Raw genomic sequence first — 16,592 nt, forward strand, 5'->3', positions numbered from 1 at the left:
ATTATTATAGGGTCTCTGAAAAATACATAACTTGCATGCAAACATTTGTCGAATTGACTTGGGCAACTGGAAAGCGGAGGCTTCACTTAGGTTAGGTTAGGTTAAACAACGACACCACTCTAAATCGTCTTATAACAATATAGGATCTATATTGCACTATATTGTTATGGGAACGGCCTCGGTAAAGTGACTCAACATATAATATAATATGTTTTAGTAACTGCTCTCTTCATACATATATATCAAATATATATATATATATACATATTATGTATGTCTTTCGGCAACAATATAGCCGCCCTCACATCAAATACGGTATAATGTCCTCAAAGTCAATAATATCATATCGAGAGCAATATTGTCAAGGCAGCAAAAAACTGTTCTCTCTTTTCACTGCGTACGCACACTGTGTGCGACACACACACACACACACACATACATCAATGTAAGTATATAATATAAATACATTCGAATTTGGTTGAGTATTACATGTGACAATACATACCATATACCAGGCATACCATAATATAATATATAATACCTACTATATATTTATGTGTTGCTTTCAAACGTAGTATACCTACCTATAGGTGTAAAATACTCGCTGAGGTACCTATATATATATATATATATATATATGGTTACGGTTCTCAAGTAGGTATATTATTTTATAAATTTACATTTTTAGCAGTTTAAAAAAAATATAAGTAGGTAACACATATGGGTACTGACATACCAAAAAAAGTATACAGAAAAAAATTGGTTACATATTTTTTTTTTATGCATAATACAATATTGTATATAATATTGCACCGATATATAGGCGCACAAGTACTCGTATAGGTAAATTGTACTTCATTTGTGAATAATTTCTCCTCGGAACGTAATTCTCGCCATTTACGCATTCACGTAGGTATATATTGTATATTGTGGCAAAATAAAATATCGGATTACATTCGCGAAGACGATGTTCGCTTATATTGTTATCAGCTTATCGCGCATATTGTTATTTACCGAGATATTAGATCCGTTTCAAGAAAATAAATCAATATTATTATTACGTTTTTTTTTTTTTTTTACCTTAAAGTCTGCGATATTCATCGTCGGCGACGCGCGACGGCAGTGGCGAAACAGTGCTAACAGATAAATATTGTTCAACACCAATAATTATTATACCTATAAGTACTGGTACCCTTCAGTACTGTCGATAATAACAATTATTATTATTGTATTATTTTATAGGAATAACTTAAGTGAACTCGCAAAACTAACTAATGAAAGAATAAAATAATATTTTTTAAATTATTAGATGTTTTTATATTATTTAGTTCACAGTTACTTTATTAAACTTCAACTAATTTGTACAGCTTAATAATATTAGGTTTGATATGAATTTGATCACTTTGTTTATAGTATCTTCGCCGGGGCCCAGGGAGTCGTCAAGTTGATCGGGTATTGTATTAGTGACAATAAACTAGTTTATATAATACGAGTATTATATTCATGTTTCGTAGGTAGGTACATTTAATTAGTGGTAGATATCGACATTCATTATCGCTGTAAGATGCCACTTCCCAAAAAACGACGAAGATTCAAAATATTACATTTTAAAAATTTCCATAACTCCCTTAAAAATATGAATTTCCCAAAAACACAGATAACTGCATATTCACCATTAAGTGTTGATAATATAAATCAAAATTACTGAAATTAATAATGATTACAATCGGCTAAAATAGATCAAAGTTCACGTTGACTTTAAATGCTAAAACTACTAAAAATCACAAAATTGGTACTGCTTGGGTTCCAAGTCTTGGAATGCATAATTATATTGCAAATGTGTATGGCGCAGACATCACGCACGGGTGGTTCCGTATAATCTTAAATGCGTTTTTTTTACTTAACAATAACTAACGGACGAGACAAAAATATATGTTTAAAAAAATGTGTATATGATATTCCATTGTATTTTATTCGAGGGCACACGCTTTAAAATGTGTTCTTACATAATTATTCTTATTGTTGATGAAATAAAATATTTGATTCATCTCCAATAACTATTTATATATATAGTATACGCAATAATTAATATCATATAATTTAGGTGCCCATTTATTACGGAATATTAGGTGGGTACCATAAAGTGTAATAATTGTTGAAATATAATATAGACATATGGTTATACCTACGTATATGAAATAAAACTAAAAATCATGAGCAATTAATCTAAATTTAAAACTTAAAACTATCAATGACCATTATAACAGTCCATATTATTAGTAATACAATATGATTTTGGGTAGGTACGTGCAATAATATCTCATTCCCATCCCTATATGCCATAAACCTCTTAAGTCATAACTGTCCAATCAATAGAATGCTATTGCTTCACACCCATAATATCTTAAAGTTAGTTTTTTTCTTTTCATGTATCTACGATCTACCTAATTATTTATCAATGTAATAAATTATAAAACAATTGTTAATACCATTATACGGTTTATCTATATATGTGTTACTTTAAATTACCACTAGGCGTAGAATGTCAAAATAAAATAAATAAAATAGTAAAAATATAAAATATGCATTAATGTACTACATTGAATAACTATGAGAACCATATAATACTAATTAGGTTCAATTATGCCGCTCTTCTTATTTACAATAATATAATATAATAAAACAAAATATTCATCGTACGTATTATATTATATTTATAAACACAGACTACAACACAGGCCACGTATCGACTGAAACTACAAAAATTCTTTACATTATTGGTTTGTATTTGTTTTAAAATATGTTTTCGGGCATCTGGACGTCCTAAACAAACAACATTTCTCGACTGCGTGGTAGTGAGAATACTGCGATGGGAATTCGCTATGTATAGTATTGTCTTGTATACGTTATGTTTGCAAAATTCAATAATAAACTTTTTTCATATCCGCGTCGTCTCTCGTATTCGCCAGCAGACGAGCGCTATGTAAACATAAACAAATAATACACGAAATACGCGGGTATGTCATAGGTCAAGACGCCCAAATTTTGTTTGAAAATAATCAATATTTCTTGTCTTAAGAACGTAGGAAAGTATATATTCGGTATAATTAATACCACTCGGGAGATCGAAGACAGTAATAATTTTATACATATCCACAATGATGAAGACAGTAAGAGCTCGTATAATATTATGTAGGTTGTAAATCCAATGTCGAGGGTATTTTATCAATAAAAAAATAAAAAAATAAATTTATGTAGGTAAGTAGGTTTGTACAATAATATTAAATTCCTAATAAAATAATTAATACATTTTTTGTGTATGTCATATTTTTTAAAACTCAATCAAAAATAAATCATCTGTTGACAAATATAGGCAGTGTATTAATCATCACAAGCATAAATAAAATTAATTAAACCATTACAATGAAAACAAGTAAATTATTACCATTAAAGCTTTTGAAATATTTTAGTGCACAGAATGAGTTTAATTTTAATGATGACATATTTTTCTTAAGTACCAAAGTAAAAATATAAGACTATTTTATGTCAGTATTTATTACTTGGCAATGTTACAGAGTTGTATTTTTTATAGTATTTATTTTGGACATTTTTTGGCTCTACCTAAAATGCAGGGCTTTAAATGTTTAATACTCCTTGAAAATATTTAATAATAAAATGGATATTTTAATATTTTTCATAATTTACCTAATTAAATATTGTAACTAATTTAATTATCTTTATGAATTTGAGTCATTTATAGCAATTAATTATGAATTTAGTAAAATAATTTATCTTTGATATTTTATACATATATATTATAATGTAACACAATAATTTGTATTAAGAATTATAAATTAGATTCTAAAAGTATTTGCACAAATCATTTAACATAATATTTTATTATTTTTACATTTTATGTAGTCAATATTATATTACATAATCTACAACGTACATGAATTGTTTATCATAACAATAGTAAAAACCAGTATTTATAATTACTATTATAATTATCATTAATAAAACGTGAATTTTTTAACTAGACTATAGATCTAAAGACTATAGTATTATATTGCCAATATATAAGTCACATAATAAGTAGGTTTTTCAATTTTTATTTTTTATTTTTATATACGAATTATAATATGTTATGTTCGACAAGGACGGTATATGTTAAGAGCTCATTTCAGTGAAAAATCATTTTTCGTCAAGCTGAAAAATGTACTGCCATTATATTTTATGTATTTTATCTTAAAAAGGAGTCTCCGCATGTGTGGAATTCAAATGAAAAACATAACATAATAGATAACGACATAATAATATATATTATAAAACTCATAAAATATATGTGTGTCCGAAACTCCCGATATCATCTGGAGAACATATACAACGCGAATAACATATATTACGAGCGTACCCCGTCGTGCTCGCAGCACATGATGAAATGTGATTTATCGTACTAATTCTAGTGATTCAGCCCCTCGGGAGACTAGAGAGAGAGAGAAAGAATGAGAAAGAGTGAGAGTGTGTGAGAGAGAGAGAAAAAAACAGGGTAGTTCGCTGTACCCAGTGGGGTGCGCTATAAGACGACATTGTGTATAATATAATTTATATAATATACCAATAACCACACATGCACAATATATATATTATATACTTATATATATACACATATTACATACACATAGTGATAATCCAACATGTGTAATGCATAATCGTTTCATTCACTATTTTATGTACCTACTTAAACGATCAACATCCGTATTAATGAATTCGTTATCATCCGGAGGTCGTTGTAGCCCGCCTGGCTTACGCGCCTTGTTACAATATTACGGCCGAGTTATCGCTTTGTCGTAGCAATATAGTTTTTTGTCATTATCGGCGAATTAACGTCTGCCGCAGTCTACGCAATAAACCTATAGTAGGTACCTGTTTATGATACTTCACAGAGAGCTCTATTGTAATGGGTTGTAAAAAAAAAATTTAAAAAAACACTACATTTTGATTAGGGTCATTCAGTAATCATATTTTCTCAGGGCCAACTACAATACGCTTCCGGTCACCAATGTGAGATTTTGCAGAAATTAGTTCTCTAAAGTGAGAGTGCCTCCTAAACGATGAGGTCATATAGATAACAATACATTTTTCATACATACAGAATCTTGTAAGATAAAATGCATTACGTCTACCGTATTTTAAATTCATTAAATTCAATAAGTGTATCAGTACGATAGCGCCTACTTATAGGATAGATAAAACAAAATTCAAAAAAATAATTTTTTAACTTTAAGCCTCTAATATCATTAATATATTATCACTCGTATAGTTTATAATTTTATACACAGATAAATTAATATTTATAATTTACAACCGATAAGATTACATTTAACTATTGTCACTTTTATTATTTCAAAATAGTATTTATTTATATTTTTTATTACTTGACCTTAATGTGTCGCAATCGTTGTATAAGTATAGTATATTTACATTACGGTATTTCAATATTTGTTAAACTATATTTAAAACTGTCTTTAATTATTTCAAATATTAAAATATATACTGTGTTTTTATTTTTTTATTTAAATGGTTTCCAAAGTTGTGTTAAACTTAAAACTATAATATTACTTGTAGTAAATACAAAGCACAATCATTATGAGGCAAAGGTTTTATATAATTGTATGGTCTGTTTTTCTTCTATCTTCAAGGACAAGTTAAAATTTAAAAACTTTTAATGATCTCCGAAATTTAAATACTTGTTTGTGCAGAGATGATTAATTTTTTTATAAACATTTTTAGGTATACAAATTATTGTCTATATAAAGGTGCAATAGTCGTATAACTCTTTTGCAACTTGCAAGTAAAATAAAAATGATTTTCTTAATTATTATTGCAAATAGTAATATTTTTTAAATTAATCATTCTGTTTTTAAATAAAGTGAAATTAAATCATTGTTATTCTTTTTTAGTGTAAAATAAACAATAACTTATACAAATAAAAAGTACTTTATTTTCTTTGTATAAGCTTTTACATGTGTACATTTTTATTCATACCATGTTGTTTAAAAATTATTTATTTTATTTTTAATCATTTTTTAAATAACTTTTTTCTGTCCTAGTAATCATAATAACATTGAACTCATATATTTTAAGTTGAGTAAATCATGTGCTTAAAATACAACTACAATATTTTAGCTTCCCAGAATTAGTTTTTATAATTACCATTCAAAACCTACCAATAATACCAAATTTAGTATATTATCGTCAAAATGTAATTTGTTTTAATCGGCTATATGGGTTAACAGGGGTTATTATAAGGCGCGTCACCAAAAAAAAAAGTTCGACTTATTTTATTTTTTAGTTTGAAATCGTGCATTTTTATCTCGTGTCGGGTTAGTTCACAGTTTGATAACATCTAATTAGTAGTACACAAATATATAGCTAACACATTACAATATTACGAGTGATCAGATTTTTGACAAAACGATTCGCTGCAGTCTTAACGAAAAAAACTACTCGTACAACACGTGTCTAATCTACGAGCGAACTTGTCGAATCTAAACTCGTAGGTATAACAAGCGATCGCATCGGGCTATTTGATTTCAAATCTGCAGTGTTCGCGAATTTATTTTAAGCCGGTTTTTTCGTGCACAGCCAGTATATACAATATATCGAACGATCAGATTATTATTTTTTTTCTATCTCGCACAAACGCGTAAAGGTATAGGGGTATGCACAACAAGTGACGTGTGTGGAATCGATGAGAATATATTTTGTTATCACAGTATTGATGTGCATCAAACTCTTTAGGAATTGTATCTCGGTTGCGTTCAGGGAGCATTACCGGGCCGAGTTAATTTTCCAGTAACACTCGTCCTCCGGGTGCGCTCGTCACACAATATAATATTATGGTTACGCGGTACAGAGTAATATTTAAACATTATATACCTATGTTAATGGCACAACAAAAGCTGGTATCGCACGATTGCAGCAAGTCGAACGAGGCATCCGGGACCGTCGTGTAACGCGGACGAGTGGGTTATTCAATATGATATATGTTACATAACAATATCGGTGTAGAGGCATATGATATCGCATACGATTAAGGGTAGACGGCTGTTAGTGGGTAGTATAGGTGTGATGCCCGTAAACGGGTACGTTTCGGGCGAGGTTTTGGGTAACGATAATAACAATAGTAAAGATCATAGTATGAAACGAACGGCACTCACCCATCTTTCTGTTCGGCCGCCCGATCCCTCTGCCTGCGGTTCTTGAACCAGTTGGACACCTGCGTCGTGGTCAATCCGGTGGCTTCGGCCAGTTCCCTCTTCTCCCTGGGGCTCGGGTACGGGTTGCTGGCGTACCATTCGCGCAACACCATCCGGGACTTTTCCTTGAAACAGTAGCTGGTCTCCTCGCCGTCCCAGATGGTCCGGGGCAGCGGGAACTTGCGGCGGACCCGGTACTTGCCGACGGCGCCCAGCGGGCGGCCCCTGAGCTTCTCGGCCTCCACGTAGTGCGCCTTGAGCCAGAGGGCCTGCAGCTTGGGGTGGTTGTGCGCGGAGAACTGGTTGCTCTCCAGCAACCGGTACAGCTCCTTGAAGTTGCCGCGGTGGAACGCCACGATGGCCTTGGCCTTGAGCACGCTCTCGTGCTTGTGCAGCTTGTCGCAACTGGGCAGCGACCACAGGAACCGGCCCAGCCGCTCGATGTTGCCGGACTGCTGGAGCACCTCGCACACGCACGCCACCTGTTCCTGGGTGAACCCGAACGACGGCAACAGCGGCGTCATGGCGCTACCGCCGCCGCCGCCGCCGCCTCCGGAGCCCGCGCCGCCGCCGCCGCCCGACGACGAACCGGGCGAATGCTGCTGGGGCTGGCTGGCGGTGCTCGCGTGGTGAGGCGATCCCTGCAGGCCGCTGATGATGGTGGGCCCGCCCGGATGGTCCACGTTGAAACTGCCGAAGTTGCCCGCGGTACCGCTGCCGATCAACATCACTGCTGTGCATCCACTCGGCGACTCAGCGACTCGACGACGGCATGGCACCGACTGGACGCGTAGGTGTGTTAGAACGTCGGACGGCTCCGGATTGCGGTTGTCCGACGGTGTAGGTAGGAAAAAATAATAATCGTGAAAAAAAATTCACAGATAATTCGACGGCGGAATTTAATCGGACGTCGAAAACCGTGCGGCGAGTGTCGCGGTCGGGTGTGGTGAACCTGCGGCTCGCAGATAATTACGTGCCGACCGGAACGCGACGGTACTACAAAATATCGACGAGTCCGTGAACGCGGAACCGAACGGACAGAACGACGAGGAAGCAATAATAATAGACCGCGACTACAGAGACATCCGCACTGTGCAATAATAATATTATTATTGTGTTTGCGCGTAAAACGTTATATTACTACTGTTGTTATTATCACTGTAAATTATATTTTTTTTCTCCCGACGATCGCGCGATCTGCTGTGCGTGTGTACAACGTATAGGCTTTGCGGCCGACTAACGCGACGACGACGACTCCCGGGCCAGCCAGCCAGACGACTCGACACACGCGCACCCCACCACCGACGTCGCCGCCGCCGCGGCCCGGTTACCGTGGTAACCGCTGCCGCCAGGGCCGTGCGCGACCACTTCGGCCGAACGGGTAGGCGGTCCCCCCCGCGGTGGGCGCGGTCTCTGGGAGGCGGCGCGCGCTTAGTGTTGCCGCTGCCGCCGCCGGTGGACATGCGGATTTGCGAGCGTCTGCGGGGCCGCGGACTCGCGGTGCACAATAATATTATTAATAATTATACCTACAATGCACATTTTTCACGTTCAAATGTTATTATTTTTTTTTTCCACCGAATTAATCGTGAGAATATGACGTATATTATGACGGGACGACACCGCAATATTATAATGTTACTACACATGCAATTATAGGTATTTAACGAAACTATAATAATCGTGTGAAATGGTTCTTCCTCTTTTTTCATATTTCCGTGGTCAAATTAATAGATAGGTGTATAATGTGTAAACGTGCATAAGAATAGGGTGTGTATATGATATAGGTGTTCTGTGATGCGTGTATGTTTTAATATAATATATGATGTCTGCGTCGGTTAATAGTCTGGGTTTGGAGAAAATCTGAAATGCAATTTAACAGAACCTTCCTTTATAATAACGTTTCTACAATTTCAACTCGTCCATAATGGCGATTCGTCGAAGCGAATATTACACATGTATATAGGTATTAGTCTATGGATAGATAATCAGTCTTATTGGAAAGTTGCTGAAGTATAGGAACCTGTGGCATCTCTCCACCCAACTCATAAGTCACAAATGAAATCACAATTTATTTAAGCCTTATATTATACATGTCTATTTTAAGACTTTGAAAAAAAACCGTTCATAGATCCTATAATATTGATGAGAAATAATTTTATATTCATAGGTATTAACTTTGATATTCCAATTCTTAAATATTAGACGAATTACCAGTGTACCTATAAGTACGACGCCTCAACAGAATGACAAAATCCTCCACGCAGACCGGCATAATCGGCCCAACAACTTTTTAACTTAAATAGTCTCTAACCACTATCTGTAAGCCCCAGCTGCAACCATATAGTAGACTTAAACAAACGAAAACTAAAAACAATTTTTAAATACTTTTGTTCTTTGAGTGTCACCAAACTATTAATTATATTAATTCAAGTCGTTCGCAAGCCATATGTACAAGATGTACCTATGCATCTCTTTTTTACATATTATTCTATAGATTATATTCTAAAAATAAATACAAATATTATATACTTGAGTAAGTACCTTTATATGTTTTTTCTTCATATAATAATACCTAATAACTTTTTTTTTTATTATTCGAGATTCAACTTATTTGTTATGGAAATAATATTATTTATGTACTCTTATACTTTTTGTGTTTATTGTGTTTGGTTAAATAGTATGTAAATATTATAATATAAATAGCCACATACGTTTATCATTAAGATTTATCATAATATGTTGCGGACCAAAATCAACGAATATGTATAGGAAGTAGGAACTATAGCGGACACCTACATATACTAGGTAACGCTGTATACTCATTGGGTCCCTGAGCGGGAAAAATATAATACACTAACTGTAAATCTGGAGATTTTTTGAGTAAAATATAAAATGAATTATAATATACCAATATATGGAGACGACTTTGATATCGCTCATAATATTTGTATGACTTTCGTTAGATAACAACATGTCAACATATATTACATAGGCCAGGAATTGTATTTTTACCGTAACCGTCGCTAAGTATAATAATTGCAGCCAACTATTATAATTATAATATTATTATACTCTCTAGTTTACGAGGTACACCGAGCATCGTGGATGAAGTTATGAAAGAAATAAAAGTGTTTTTTTGATCGATGAATACAAATTTCGTCTTATAAACATTGATCGAAAAATCAAAAAGGTACATGCGGATGTGTTTTTAAAATTTGACGGGACCCATTTAGTATTACAATATGGACTCGATTAGTATAATTATACCTAACATTTCAAGGGCATCAATTGTAATATATTATACACCTTAAAATAATCCAGTACTCAATTTGTTCTAAAAAGTTTTATTGGGACTCAGTTCGTATGCAGCAATACTGCCTTAAGTAACAGTGTAGCACACGCAATTCGGGATGGTTAGGAACGTAAGCGGTCGTAATCGGTGAATACAACCCTACATGAAATATTTTCCCGATACCTATGTCGAGAAACACCAAGGTTAACCGGTCGGATAGTGGTACCTATGAGTATTTATTTTATTTCGCCAATAACTAATTCAGTGGCACATAATAAATAGTATGATAGTTTCAATTATATAAACACGTTGTCTAAGAACCTTGTTTATGTGAATACAATATATAGTTTGCTTTGAATGGACTATGTAAATTATTATAAAAATAACCGTGTAGTGGCTATAGATGAGATTTTTGTTGGTATTTTAGACGCAATTTAATACCACAGCGTGGTAGCCATTTATGGATATTATACATTATATATCGTTGTACTTACCTATAAGCTATAAACTATAATTTCTCATTTAAATTACTTAAACAATTAATGTACCCATGTCTTAAATATATTTTTAGTAGAAACCTAAGTTATTAATATGTATTGTGTATACAATATACATACCTAAATTAGTTATTCATATGTCTACTTAATCGGGAAGTTATGAAATACTGTCCCTATCTAGTCTGTGTGTGCATTATTAGTAATAATTTATTACTATCTGTATCGTATATAATATTTAAATATAATATTATACTATGTATATAACTTTAAATTTGCTGCAGGTAAATTCCACTTTTATTCTTTACAGCAGATCAATAGTATACTTACTAATATATTATATAATTATATTTGTATGCTATTGCTGTACAAAATATTCGATTAATTATTGTTTTTTTTATTAAAAACATACTATTATTATTACCGAAGATCTATACAAAAATATGAATAAATCAGTTTGTATAGAAATTTGTATTTTGTATAATAGCCATGTATATACTGTATGTTATTTACCTTAAAAAAAGCTTTAAAAAATATATAAATGGTAGGTAGTTATATATTTCTGTAAAATGAAATGTGTGGAGTGCAATTTATTATTAGTTATTTTCAATAAATTGTGTTTGAAATGAAGTATGGTTGTAGGTATATATAAATATTACTAATTATAACAACTATTTTTTATTGTATTGATTTCATTGCGATAAATTTAAATAATAATAATCCTTTTCCTGACATACTACATAGGTAATGTTGTTTTATTCACATAGGTAGGACAAGGTAGGTACACATAAAATGTGCAGTTAAGCTCATAACCGTTAATTCCAGCTTTTTTTTTATATTATATCTAATTCCTAGTATTAATCAGTTATACCTATAATAATAACAATAGAATATTTAAAAAAAACTTGACATCGATTTCATGAATTGGCTCAGTGCTCTGCTATTCTTACATTCAATCATAAAAAACAATTACTTTAGATCTATAGCAAAGATGACACTAAGAAATGTGGTTGGGTGGATGAGAAGAGGACTAGCAATATTCTCGTCATGGTTACCGGATTTCTGTTGTTTTCATTATTTGGCATATTCTTAATGCATTTTCACGGCACGTTTAGTTGTTTGATTTATTTTTATCTGAAGTCACGTCACGTTAACATTTTATGAATTGTCGTTTTTAAATAATTATAACATTATAATGAATACAGCCTCCATTGAACCAAACAGATCGACGGTTAGTTCAAAAATAAAGGTCTATTTTGAAAACACCATCGGAAAAGGCACATTTGGGCAAGTCAAGTACTGTGTTGCAAACGTAAATAACGAAACCATTGGTTTTGCAGTAAAAATCATCGATAAAAAGTCAGCAGTATATCAAAGCAATAAGTCGGCGATTAACCGTGAAATTATCATTTCGAAAAAAGTCAATCATCCAAGCCTAATAAAGTTCATTAAAATTATCATACATCGTCATCATGTCTACATGTACATGGAATACTGCAAGTATACTGTCTTATTACTGCTCGTTCTCTAATTAAGTGGATGTGATAACATAGTACCAACTTGCTCAATTGATATTTGTAAATATTCAATACTATACCTACCTTAACCTATATATATTTAATATTTATGTATATATACAATTCAAGTTATTGTTTTTGTATAGTCTTCAATCCATTGTTTTAAAAATCATTTGCCATTTACATGTACCAATTGTTAAATCCTTGCACCTGTAAATTATATTTTGTATTGTAACCTTAAAATGTAGTTATCTGAAAATAATAAAACAACATTTTGGTACCTACCTAACTAATTATTATTTACATAGTTTTTAAATACTGCATGTAGGTTACTGACCAACCTAAACATAATGTACAGGGTCTTAAGGTTTCAAATTATACATCATGTAAATTCGTATTTTGCGTTTAGAAATGGCGACATGGCTAAAACTGTTGAAAATTACGGTCCCTACGTAGAACGTGATGCGCAATTTCTGTTTTCCCAAATCGTCGCAGCCATCGAGTACCTTCATGGCCTGGACATAGCGCACAGAGACATTAAGCCAGAAAACGTATTACTGAACCATCGAAATGAAGTGAAAGTGGCCGATTTCGGGTTGTCGATTTTTTGCAGAGATTCGATCAGCAATAAACGAAAATGGTCGTTAACTCGCTGTGGCACAAAGATGTTTATGCCACCGGAAGTATTGATTCCGAACAACGGATATAACGCCAAATTCTTCGATATTTGGTCAATGGGTGAGACACACTAGCATGACGTATTTTGAATCACTACATTTTAATAGGATTATTTCGAACCACAGTTTTTCCTTTTACTATTGTAAAAGTCGAAAATGAGATTTTCCAAGTATAGCTATATCTACATGCCTACCACATAGCTCATTACGATATATGACATTCAATTTCTAGACCACTCTTTTTACACCTGCAGGAAGCGTGTACACATCATTGTAAATAGCATTCACAGTCACTCGCTTTATTTAAAATCTAAAATGTGTGACAACCGCTAAACACAGTTCAATTGATTTCATTGTGTTGTAAACGCACACTCGATTAAACGTCAAAATGATTACGCTGCAAAATTCTATATAAATCGAGGGGAAAAATAAGGTTTTGATTATATTACGTTTTATCAATTTCGAAGTACTTTTCATTCAAATTTTTATTTTAGTGGTATAATATAGAATAAATATAATTAATATAGCCGATTATGTACACTTCGATACACTTTACGTGTCTAATGTCTATTATGAAATATGTAGGAACTTGGATGGGATTTATGAATGGCCATTTTTTCAGATCAGTTATAATAATTTGTACTGAATAGAGTAGGTAAGTTTTAAAATAATATATGTTAACTCTGTATAGATATTGTAGGTATAAACTCAGAAAATGACACAAAATGAAAACCTTTTTAAAAATATTTAAACGTCTATTCGTTTATGACATACAAAGGAATATTTCTGAAATGTTCCCATCATTCACTATGATATATATATATATTTGCAAAGAAGGCAACATATTATAATGAAAACAGTAGTTAACATAAGTTAAGTAAGTGAACACAAGATCGTTAAGTTAGAAGATGAAGAAATAATACATTTAACCTATTTAAGTTTGAAGCTAATGTAGAAAATAAATATTAACTTATTATTAGTGTATATTATAGTTAAAGTAGAAGTTTATTTACTTTTTTAATTAGCACGAAGATCACATAAAAACGTATTTTGCATCTATCTATTTAATTAATATTTTTTATTTTTAGGTGTTAAATAATATATTATTTTATCAAGAATAATAACAGAAATTATAGTACCGATTGTAGATTATTTTTGTAAAACCATTAATACCAAAAATGACAAAAACATTTTTATATTGACTGATTACTTTTTAAATTAACTGAAAAAAAATTTGCTTTTTAACTTAATTTAAACTTTTTAAGTACAGTTAAGTTAAAGCCCACCTTTGTTTATATTATTATTTATGCTCCTACAACATACAACAATGTTTCTAGTAAAGGCAACGCTCCAGTTTGAGTTTTGACGTGTTTTTGTGCGTATTTAACGGTTTTAACTTATAACTAACTTACTATATTATAGTTACTATACCACCCCGAACCAAATACATACGCGTGTGCGGGGGGATACCCCTGCGTAGTTATCATAATCATAGTTTTAAGTTGTAAATGTTTTGATTGGAATAATAAACAAGATAGTTCATAGTATCTTAGTTCATGTTTAGAATTTATAGATATTTTAATTATTTGTATATTTTTGTTTTTGAAAATATTGGGAGTCGAGACGAAATCAAATAGCTATTACCTTGTTACATTTTGTTGGATTGCCGTTGTCAGACTACCTACTATCAAAAATAAAATAATTCTGACTTGTCACATAACGATTTTTTTGTCATTATTACATACCTATTTGTAATATGATCATATTTTTGTAGGTTTTTTACCGTTATTTTATTGGAATGGAACCACTGCAGTATAAAGTTTTCAAATAAAAATATTTCCCAAGATCAAAAAATAAGTCTACGCATGTCGACTTTTTTTCGAATTTACATTCGGAAACGGGTTTTTAATACTAAGGGTTTTCGGGGAGTGTCGGTTTTGGTGTGTTCATCTAGGTACCTATATTAATTAAAAATACCGGTATGCGCTGCGAAAAAAGTCTGCTCGTGCCAATATATGATCGGATACGACGACGCTGCGTTATTCGAAACTCTCTATAAATACCTACACCACCCGTATTTTACAACGATATTGTGTGCATCGCCTAACCTCGCCTATTTTATTATGCACACAACACTGTACTTGCAGTCCCCTGGCCACACCAATATTGAGACCAGAGGACTACGAGATGTACTGCTACTGCGTTACAGGAGGCGTGCTGCACTACATGTTGACCGGCCAGGTGCCGTTCGACGACGGTCGCACCAAACGGATCGTCGAGCAACAGGTGTCGGGCGACATTGTTCTCCTGCGACCGATGTACAAGCGAACGGTTTCGTCGCCGGCCAAACGGCTCGTACGGCACATGCTCGAACCGGACGTACTCAAACGGGCGCGCATCGACGGCATCAAACGATCGAAATGGATGACGCTGATGGCTTAGCGGAGTCTGTTGTACATTTTATATGACTGCAAACCGTGGTCGTTGTCAGACGGTAAAACGCTGCAGGAAGTATATTATATAGTATAGTTGATGAACTCTTCGTTTTACACACAAATCGAAACTTACCAATTTTTTGTCTTCAAAACAAATAAAGTTTTAAAAAGTTTATGACCAGCGTACTCGAGAAAAACAGTACATATTATACATTTTGGGTCGATTTACGTTTAGTACGAAATCCCGCGTTACAGGTCATTTATTGTAATCGGTTCAATGAAAATTTAAAAAAAAAACTTTATAATTTATCGATTAGATTAAAATACCACCGAAAGAGCTAGTGTACCTACCTATACGTGCATCAAACAAATAACCGAACAAATTATCAATCAAAAGTATAGGAAGCTGCACTCAAATGGGTACTGACACTAAAAGGCTTTAAGTTTAACTTATGTTAAAAGTGAATATAGGAACGAATTAAATGTTGAAGATGATTTAACATTGTATTTAACTAAATTAGAACCCAATATTGATCGACTGTGCAGTTCCGGATTTAACCATTGTGCCGCTTTAAGCACTAATCAAATTTCCGCCTTTTAATATAAATATTTTTCCAGTATAAAAAATGTTATTAAAGCATACAATTATAGTTTTTTCCTTTATTACTTATAATTTCAATGATGTAAAATAAAAATATACTGCTGTTATAAAAATACATACATGTACATTCATATAAAAAACTTAATTATAAAAAATTTGATACAAAATATAATGATAAGAAAACATGGTAGTAAAAAATACTTAAATAGTTAATTCAAAATTAATTTTTATTTATTTTTTATTCAAAAGTAAATAGTTAATGCCTAGTATTCATCGGCTTTTTACGCAACTTTTGAGTCTCAAAATCATCT

At 32.7% G+C, this 16,592-nt stretch overlaps 2 protein-coding genes across 2 annotated transcripts in view; one reads left to right on the forward strand and one right to left on the reverse strand.

Moving 5' to 3' along the window:
* LOC111030336 (homeobox protein six1-like) overlaps positions 1–8,518 on the reverse strand; it is a 61,700-nt gene extending 53,182 nt beyond the window's left edge. The window contains exon 1 of the mRNA XM_022309771.1: positions 7,224–8,518. Within this exon, the coding sequence (XP_022165463.1) occupies positions 7,224–7,990 (767 nt within the window). The 5' untranslated portion in view covers positions 7,991–8,518. The remainder of the gene's footprint in view (positions 1–7,223) is intronic.
* Positions 8,519–12,246: 3,728 nt separating this feature from the next.
* LOC111030332 (CBL-interacting protein kinase 21-like) lies at positions 12,247–15,687 on the forward strand. Its single transcript, XM_022309767.1, has 3 exons — positions 12,247–12,551; positions 12,978–13,306; positions 15,455–15,687. Exons 1-3 carry the CDS (start codon positions 12,247–12,249, stop codon positions 15,685–15,687), a joined length of 867 nt encoding a protein of 288 aa, XP_022165459.1.
* Positions 15,688–16,592: the final 905 nt, after the last annotated feature.

The sequence above is a fragment of the Myzus persicae genome, unplaced genomic scaffold, assembly GCF_001856785.1.
Source record: "Myzus persicae strain clone G006 unplaced genomic scaffold, MPER_G0061.0, whole genome shotgun sequence".
In the NCBI taxonomy this organism is placed as follows: Eukaryota; Metazoa; Arthropoda; class Insecta; order Hemiptera; family Aphididae; genus Myzus; species Myzus persicae.

Bases quoted from the DNA above. Each gene is read 5' to 3' on its own strand.
- LOC111030332 (XM_022309767.1), top strand. From the start codon at position 12,247: ATGAATACAGCCTCCATTGAACCAAACAGATCGACGGTTAGTTCAAAA. The intron at 12,552-12,977 runs GTATACTGTCTT...TTTTGCGTTTAG, and splicing joins ATGTACATGGAATACTGCAA to AAATGGCGACATGGCTAAAA. The intron at 13,307-15,454 runs GTGAGACACACT...ACTGCGTTACAG, and splicing joins CTTCGATATTTGGTCAATGG to GAGGCGTGCTGCACTACATG.